We start from the raw sequence: 8,864 nt of genomic DNA, 5'->3' as shown, positions 1-8,864 counted from the left end.
GATCAGAGCAAGACAGTTTACAATGGCATGGGATTTCTTTCTACTTTTCTCCTTTGCAAAGGTGATAACGACAATCTGCAAAAATGCAAACAGATATGACTGGATGCATAATTTTGCTGTTGCCCAGCTACGCTGAGAGCGCGCTCTGTCCTGGAAGATGTGCATTAGACGAATTGGTCAAGTCCGTTCCTTGGATTTCTCATCGGACCATCCTCAGAAAATGCCGAAAAGGTGGAACTGCAAAATGTGTTATGAGGACCGCAAAGCTGAACAAAAACCAGACGTTTTGTGGGAAACTTGCAGAGTGCACCTATGCTTCACAAAATCCAGGAACTGCTTCACCGCATGGCATAAGTGATGAGCTTTTTTTTTCTATCTGAAAAACAGCGGTGTATTGAGCATTTATTTGTTCAGACACTACTCCTGGGTTATCTGTGAAATGTATATTCTGAATTTCCTTTGATATTAATGTTTTTGTAGATATCATGTTTCTTTGTTGTTTTTATCAACTCGCAGCAAAAATGGTGCCTTGTAGAATTTTTATGTTTTACCAAGTAATTTTTTTCTGTGTGGCAACATATGTGTTTGGAAAGAGCATTTCATTATGCACAATGCTATGCTCCAATGTGTGCTGGGATATTATTTGTAGTGGTAAATAATTTTTTCCCGAGAACAATAAAAGACGACCGTTTTCTTGCAGTAACGAAAGAGTTGAGCCAAAATTGGACACACTTTAATATTACGCAGCTTTTATCCAATTTCCACTAATTCAGCCACTCTCTCAAAAGCATCAACTATTTAGTCTAAAGCTATGTACCAATTTCCATCATTAAAAAAAGAAATTAAGTTACACTTTCTAAACATCACCATGTTCCTTTTCCATGTCTGTTTCAGCATCATATTTGAAGGGTGTTTGCAATTTCCAGCGTGTAAATTTGCATAGACCGCTTAGGCGTCTACTACTGAGCCTGCTGCAGCTTGAGTGAGTCTGAAAGCAGAGATTGAAGCAGCACACATACCTATGTCTAAGCAAATTTCTCAAGTTGTGGACAGAGGGGCACTATGCAGCGAAATTAAAAAGCTTGATACTCATTCAGTCCATAACAATTTGTACCAAAGTATGGCCACCGAAACATGGTGCTTTTTTCAAGCACTGCTTGTCAACCTCGTACACACAGGTACTAGCTATAAATATTGCCACTGGTTCCAGCGTTTGTTGATCTGCTGCTGTATCTCAATGAGTGGTTTTCTTGTCTGTCTTCTCCTCCCCTGCTGACTTCTTCTTATCTTCCATCCTTTCCTCGTCACCTGTCTTCCTACCTTCTTCCTTGATAGCACCAGCCTTACTCATTTTGTAATCCATACCATCTTTTCGCAGTGCATACTTGTCATCAGCACCATCATCATCTCGCATCTTGTCAGAACTGCTTTGAGATAAACCCTTTGTCTTTCTTGCTGGCTTAGGGTCATCCGTGAACATGTCACCTTCTGACTCTTCAAGAGATGGCACATTTTTCAACCCCAGAGATTTTTGCCTCTGTGTGGGTCCAGTGTAGAGGAGCATCCGTGGCCTGTTGTAGCCCAGAGAAGGCCGTTGCAGACACCCTGGGTAATATGGTCCTGCATGGTAGCTGGGGTAGCTTGGACCAAATGCATAAGGCCCTGCAGGTGGCTGGCCAGAGCCTGAAACATTGTTGGCCGACCCACAGGTTGAGCTGTAAGGAGAGCTGTACAAACTGAACAAGGGTTGAACTACGGGTTGGATGATTGGGACGCTGCTCTTGCTACCTGCGAGCAGAGACGACGAGCCTCGACGGTCATCGTCGCGCTTTCTTGCTGATCCACTGTCTTCATCTTGTTTTGAGAACAAGCTAACATCATTCCATGAACTTGCTCCAGCACCTCTCTCATTCTTTGAGCTTTGGTGGGAGCTGAGGTGGCTTTGGTAGGTCCCTTCATTAAAGTCTTGTGATCCCATCTTGCTCTTGACGATGGTGTCACTGGCATATTTCGTGGGAGCCTGGGATAGTGGCTTCAAAGCAGCAGCCATTGTTGCAGAGTGTGACCCATCTTTAGAACTTAAGTGAAGCGACGCTCCACTGGCTGGCATGTCTGGCTCCCTGTTGCCACCAGGGGAAGAGGGCTGTTCAGCCATTGTGCCCTTGTGCTTATCTGGTGCCTTGTTGGCACCCACTTTGTGAGTAGCAGGATGAACATCTCGTTTCGTCCCCTTGGTTGTAGTGGTGTTGGCACCCTTACTGGTGACCTCAGGCAGTTTGCTCTTCTCGCCAACAGGCTCCAGCTTCTTCCCTGCAGAGCCCTTTGCAGTGTTGGCAGTTGCTTCATCCACCTTGGCTGCTGTGCCTTCTTTCTTCAGCTTGGCATCATCAGCTTTATGTGCTGAGGCCACTGACCCACTCCCGGATGTTTTGACTTTGCCATCGCCTGCAGAAACAGAAGCTGTCCATGCAGTCATGCATTAGCACAATCAGTTCAAAAACAGTGAATGAATATTCTTGAAGCTGCTCACCAAAGTGTGGTAATCAATGTGACCTTTGCCACAACTTTAACGACTGCCGAATTCAAGATTTTAGTCTCAGTGGAAAACAGTGATCTCATAAACAAATAGAATATAACTTGCAAAAAAAGAAATGCACACTTTAAGAAACATTACAGAGTATGCACTAGCTAATCCTAGTGTATTAAGAGCTGTTCCTTTGCAATGAGCAGCACTCAAGTAAAACTTACTTAGTGAAATGGCTAAAACAATCTGTATGTTACACAACTGTAACAAGCTAATTGCCAAACATTCTAAACATTAAATGCGGATGTACAGTTAAACCTCAATATGACGAAGTCAATAGAATCAATGCTTGACTTTGTTATAACGAAATTTCATTATATTCAAATTTGACCTCTTGCGTCACCAACGGCTTTTTCTTCGGTGGAAGGTGATATAAAATTTTTCGAATTATCGGGCAATCAGAGGAAATTAACTTCAATAAGAAAAAAATATATATATTTGTTGAATTTGAGCATCAGTGACCAAAGATACGGTTTCATGCTGTGTTGACGATATCTTGATATCGGTGTTATGAAGTGAAGCCTGAGAAGCTTTTGTGTCTGCTTCGACACTACAGCTTATAGTATTGCCTACAGTGGGCTGACACTATCATGAAGAGTGCAGACCAAGGGTAGCTGATGGTTCCTCAACCTCTGGCTTCAGCATGCCTCCAAAACTCAAGAGTACGCAACCTCGAGCACTAAATGGCTGGAAGACAGTGCACATGAAGCCGAGACCATCTCGGCTGTCCCACCTTTGCACACAAAGCAGATTACCTCACACAGGAGACAGTGCCCATCAAGCCACCATCCTTCTTGGGTCATACTTGCACACTTTCCATCGCAACTTCGACGGCAAGATGGTCTTGCTGCTATACTGCTGCGCTTTGGTGGCCACTCTGTCGCACAGTGCACTCTGTTGCATGGCGCACAGGGGTCTTTGCAAGCAGCCACAGCGTAATACAACCATGTGATCTGTGCTCGTGGCAATTGCCATTTATTGCCTAGATATTCCTTCGCAGTGGCAGTGACATTGCGTTAAACTGAAATCATGTATAAACACACTTCATTATATTGCGCTTCAAGATACATGGTGTTCTTAAAAAAAGAAGTTATAAAAAGGTAAATACTTCGCTAGGTCAAGAATTTTTTATAAGTTTCTTATACTGAGGTTTAAATGTACTTTACTATGATGCCTGCCCCCCTTTGCAAAAGTTGAGAGAGGTAACAGCTAAGGAATTATATATAACATTCAGTGACACTTGTAAAATATTCTTGTAAGCTTTGAACTGAACTTTGATTATAATATTTCCTGAAATCAGATTGTGCTTCATAAAATGAAAAACACACAAGTATGCTTTCATTGCAGCAGGTGAGGCAGGCATGAAGGTGAAAAGTACACTGCCCTTTAGCTAACAAAGTTTACTGCTTACCAAACACCTTTAAGCCACATTTGTTTTCACCTCAATGTAAATATGAAGTGCAGACTGTTGCACAAAGCAGGCCTAAACTAATGGTAAGTAGTATTGCAGTCTGGTGATTGAACTGTTACACCTTGTGTAAGTAACTCACAAATCTCTACTATTCTGATTCTGCAGACTCGGGTTCCAATGGATTTTCATTATTGTACCCACCAGCTGGTTTCTTATCAGCAGGAGGCTTCTCAGCTGCAGATTCTACAGCAGCTTTCTCAGAAGCTTGTGCTGGCTCCTCCCGAGCAGCTGGCCTACAGGGAAATGAACACCAACTTAGACATTTTAGTCAACGTCTTGTAGCCATTTGGAAGCAAAGTAATTCTGGTTAGCTTACAGCTAATCAACACATTCATTTTTTTAATGCAATTAGCATTCTTTGGGAGCTTCAGGGTGTCTACCAACTGGGAAAACCGGCAATTCTCACGGATTTTGAGTAGTCTGGAAAAACTCAGGGAAAACTCAGGGAATTTGTGCCTCTATCAGGGAAAACTTGCGGTAATTTTGTTGAAAGGGTCGAAAGTCGCAGTAATGCTGACTCGAGTAACAGACGGGAATTGTAATGAATCGTCATTGACGCCTTGTCCTCGGCTGGAGGAGTTTCTAGTGTACAGTCAATGACTGCCTTTTCGAATGCCTGATAATTTGGACGGCTTCACGGCACCACCATAGTGTCAATGTATCGGAACATCTGAAATCTCGGACGCAAGAACCCTTCGCTGTCCGATTTTCCAGACTTTTTGCCGTGACCGCAGGTCCGAAACGGCATTAATCAAAGCCACCACCACTGCCATTTTGATTACCTCGCTGCCTCTAACCGGCGCTCTCGCACGCAGATCCGCTGGCAGCCGTAGCCACCATTGCGGCAACGCTAGACCTAGCTTCGACGTTCGCTCTTAAGCTTCTTGCCATTGGGTGCCATGTTTTTCATTGAAAGAATTCACTGCTGTCGGCAATGGCACCGACTGCGCCTTTGTGTTCCTCGCGATTGGCTTAGAATCTTGAAAAGCACGATGCGTTGCACATTGCCGGTTCTCGAAAGTCAGCTTCTCCTCTTTACAGAAATGTTACTTGGTGAAGCATAACAAGAGTGGGAAGGGGCTATTGCCATGGGACACAGTATGTACTCCTTAATTATACATGCACGCATCCGGTATCTCCCGTTAAAGTACGAGCACTGATATGCCTAATACGTGTACCGACTGTCCCTGTGGCGGTTCGAGCCCTTAAGGGCAGTAAATGACATGCATTTATTTTTTCTAACTTGTCAATTTTTCGGATGTTTTCGCAGCCCCTAGGGAGTTCGAAAAATCGGACTTGGACTGTGCAACTGACCAAGAAGGTGCTTCAAATGGTCCGTGGGGCGAACGAGTGGCGGAAGGAGGACAAGAACAGAAAGAACCTGCACATTGAGGAATGAACAGGAAAGTAAGCGTGCTGCCGCCGTTTTGAAGGAGCTTGAGCTCAAAATAAAAGAAAAGTGTTGGCTGATGCCGAGATGCAAGTGTCCCTCATGCAAACCAAAATAAACTCTTTAAAGCAGTGAAACACAACACTGAGGCGTCGTGCGTGGGCTGAGAGTATGTCAGGACAGTTGAAGTTGACTTACGAGCTGTTGAGGGAGAATCTCAATTCTGACAAAGTTCGGGCCTCATACCACTGAGCTTGCTATCAGTTGATAGAAATAGCTCATATTCGAAAATATTTGCTTCCGTATGCATCTCCTTTTTATTCGTATTTGAGGATGTCCGACTCGATTTGCACTTTTTTTTCGAAGACATTTTATTTGCTGTGTATTTTACTAAACCCTTCTTTCTATTCTCTTCTTGAATAACATAGACACTACTCCGTAGTATTCAAACTAAATTAAGTCGTTTTTCTTTTTTCTTTACATGCTTATAGAGTGACAGCATCGGGCGACGTAGTTTCAGCCCATTTTGACGTAAAACAAAGTTCTGTGTCACTCAGGGAATTTTGCAAGGGCACTCAGGGAAAACCTGGAAGACTCATCGAATTTGGTAATGTCAACTTGGTAGACACCCTGGAGCTTGACCCAGTTTGCGCAGTACACGCGTGCATGTGTGTATGCGAGTACATCCATGCCTAATCTTTTTACAACAAACTTGGGTCATTGGGTATGTGGCCAACTTGGGTCACTGAGTGTGTCACTAGTATATGCCGCTTTTCAGAATAATCATCGTATAAAACATATACACAACTATGCACCAATCATAAGATAGATTGCTAATCGTATTAACGTCGCCTATAATTTCTAATAGATGGTGGAAATTTGGGCTTGTCGGTTCATAATGTTTGGGTTGTATAGCGCAGACCACGAAAAGGACAAGACGACACACAATGCCTCCTGAAGGATCCTAAAACATGGATGCACCGCTTATTTTTATTTTTTTTCTTTGTGCATAGAAAATTGGGGGCTCAGAACATCACGAGTTTGCTCATGCAATAGGCATTTCACAAATTTCTGCATGTTTGCTGCTCTGCACATCTTGGTCCCAAGTGAACAGTCTCACACACACGTGAGACTCATATTTCAAGAGCAAATGGAGGAATGCATTCTGGCCCCCCCCAATGTAAGTTTCCACCTTTCCTAAACAACTCTGGGAATGCTCTGCTGCCCTGAATCCCTTAAAGTGTGCATTCTCATCTCCTTGTGTTAGCTTCCTTGCATAAAATAGATGCACAACACAGATGATGGGCTCAAATACTGGTGTCACATGGTGATTTTTGATCGTGATAGGGAGCGATTGGCAATGATCACTGCTGCACGGTCCAATCATTCAGATTGGGTTTAGGCGAGTAACCACTCTGTCTACTGATCGTCTGCAACTCTCTATGGTGTTGTGACTGCAAGTGCAGACTTGCAAAATATTAGCAAATTTGGATAATTAGCACACTATTGTTTATAAGGAGCTTTTTAGGTGATTTTATTAGGCTGTTAAAAACAGCAAGAAAGTCGGGACAAAATAGGTGAGACATGCACAAATACACCTGGCACTGTTTTTAAATTTCAAAGTCGTGTACCAATTAGCCCCACAGCAAACTCTCCTGTCTTATTTGTTTTTAGCATTTTCTAGCACACTGTACTAGAGCCCACAGATGTCAGCCTATGATCGTGATTAAGTAGCTCAACTGCAATGCACAGATTGCGATAGTCTGGATCCAAACTGAGCAAGATCACTATTGAAACTGACCAAGCAGCAGCACTTGATCTGAATGGAGCTCTATCCGGATAATGCCCGGTTGCAATTGATAGTGATCGTGTGACACTGCTATTAGTTATGCGCAGATGTGATGAGAAATGTTAGGTGGGAAATTATTGTTCTTGCCAGAGTTCCTGATTAGTTATGACATATAAGGAAACATAACCAACAGCCATTGTGTCTTTTGGGCCACAATAAGCCACACAGAATGCGACAAATGTCAAAAAGTTGGAAGCAAGGTCGGCCTCACCTTACAGTGAATTTGCAGGCTCTCTGCTATCTGTATGAAACTATTATTTAGCTCAGCAGTTGATGACAGCACTGCTTAGTGAGTGGGAACCTCCAGTCACCAGATAACTGTGATTTTTTTTTTTTTTTTACGTGGCGTTGATCTATGTCTGTGCCCTTTTCACTGAGATTCCAATACTTTTGCAGAGGAGCGGAGAGAGTTCTGTGCAGTGCACAAAACTATCAGCACCAAGCTGGCATTGCAGTTTTAGACCATCCTACTTATTAGCACTCTCAAGGCCTGAATGCATTATATAGGAGAATGGTAATATGATAAGCATTAAGAGAAGATTTTTGTTTGCACAATATTAGCCATCAAGGAACAAAAACAGTGTCTTGGATGAAGTCGAGTGAACAGGGAACGATTTCACTCCTATGAAGTACTACGCAGAATAAATGAGTGCAGGCAAGCTTTTGTGCGACACGTGCAGCCGCCAACCAAGAAAAACAACTGCATTCGAAATTCAGGCTTTAATTGAGGCACATCTATTTTTTCCTTGTCATACCCCTGTTTCACTGTGCTTTCATTCACAGCCACTTCAACTATGGCATTGTTTCATGAGGAAATACATACCATGTGTCATGTTTCATCTCTAAAGCATATGAAAAATCAAGTTTTGTAACAATTTTGATTGCTCTCGCGATTGTAAAATTAACACTCTGTTTCAGTGTAACAATGTCATAAATATACGCCATGCACAGCGCCTATGGGGCACCACTGAAAGCCGCTAGCGGCAGCCGTTGGAACTGCAGGCAGGCCTTGTGCATAGGTATGTATAGGTGTTCTGTGGCCTCGTGCCGGAGACGCCCGCATCCACTGCAGGTATGAGTGAAGTGTGTGCGTGCAATTTGCCGCTTGTGCGCGTCCCAGATAGTTACTGCTGCAGTGTCAATGTGCGTGGACAGCAGTGGACATGCGTCCGACTTCACGGCTGTCTGGATAGACATTGTCTCCTTACGCACCAAGTGATTGCCGCAGATGAGCATCAACAAGCTTGCCTACGAAATGGAGCTCATTGCCAGTATGCCGCTTTCATTATAATGCCCCCAGCAGTTAACGGCTTCATTTGTTGGCCTGTGAACCAACGTTCCTTATGCACGCACTTGCTTCGTTTAGATGCCATATTTCTTTAATGGTAGGTTGAGGGAGAGCCGTTGTGCCTGTGAATGGTTCATACAGGTTTGGCCACGTGAGAAGCCAGTGACGGTAAAGCTTGCAAACCAGCATAGCACATATAAGACTCAGGAAATAATTAAGGGTTCATTGTTTTTATGCTTGCATCTTACCGCTGTCTGCACAGCACGGACTTCACATGTTCCA

General features: G+C 43.5%; 1 protein-coding gene across 4 annotated transcripts in view; it reads right to left on the bottom strand.

Moving 5' to 3' along the window:
- Positions 1 to 711: 711 nt before the first annotated feature.
- Positions 712 to 8,864, bottom strand: part of LOC126521628 (uncharacterized) — a 47,164-nt gene continuing 39,011 nt past the window's right edge. For 3 of the 4 annotated variants that reach the window (XM_055065774.2, XM_050170323.3, XM_055065775.1), the window contains 2 exons: positions 4,197 to 4,288; positions 712 to 2,460 (listed from right to left, as the gene is read on the bottom strand). In XM_055065774.2, the coding sequence (XP_054921749.1) occupies positions 1,235 to 2,460; positions 4,197 to 4,288 (1,318 nt within the window). In that variant the 3' untranslated portion in view covers positions 712 to 1,234. The remainder of the gene's footprint in view (positions 2,461 to 4,196; positions 4,289 to 8,864) is intronic. The other variant, XM_055065776.2, reaches the window with a different exon arrangement.

The sequence above is a fragment of the Dermacentor andersoni genome, chromosome 6 (genome assembly GCF_023375885.2).
Source record: "Dermacentor andersoni chromosome 6, qqDerAnde1_hic_scaffold, whole genome shotgun sequence".
Classification (NCBI taxonomy): domain Eukaryota; kingdom Metazoa; phylum Arthropoda; class Arachnida; order Ixodida; family Ixodidae; genus Dermacentor; species Dermacentor andersoni.
Note: the sequence above shows the minus strand (reverse complement) of the source record. Positions and strands in the feature narration are given on the sequence as shown.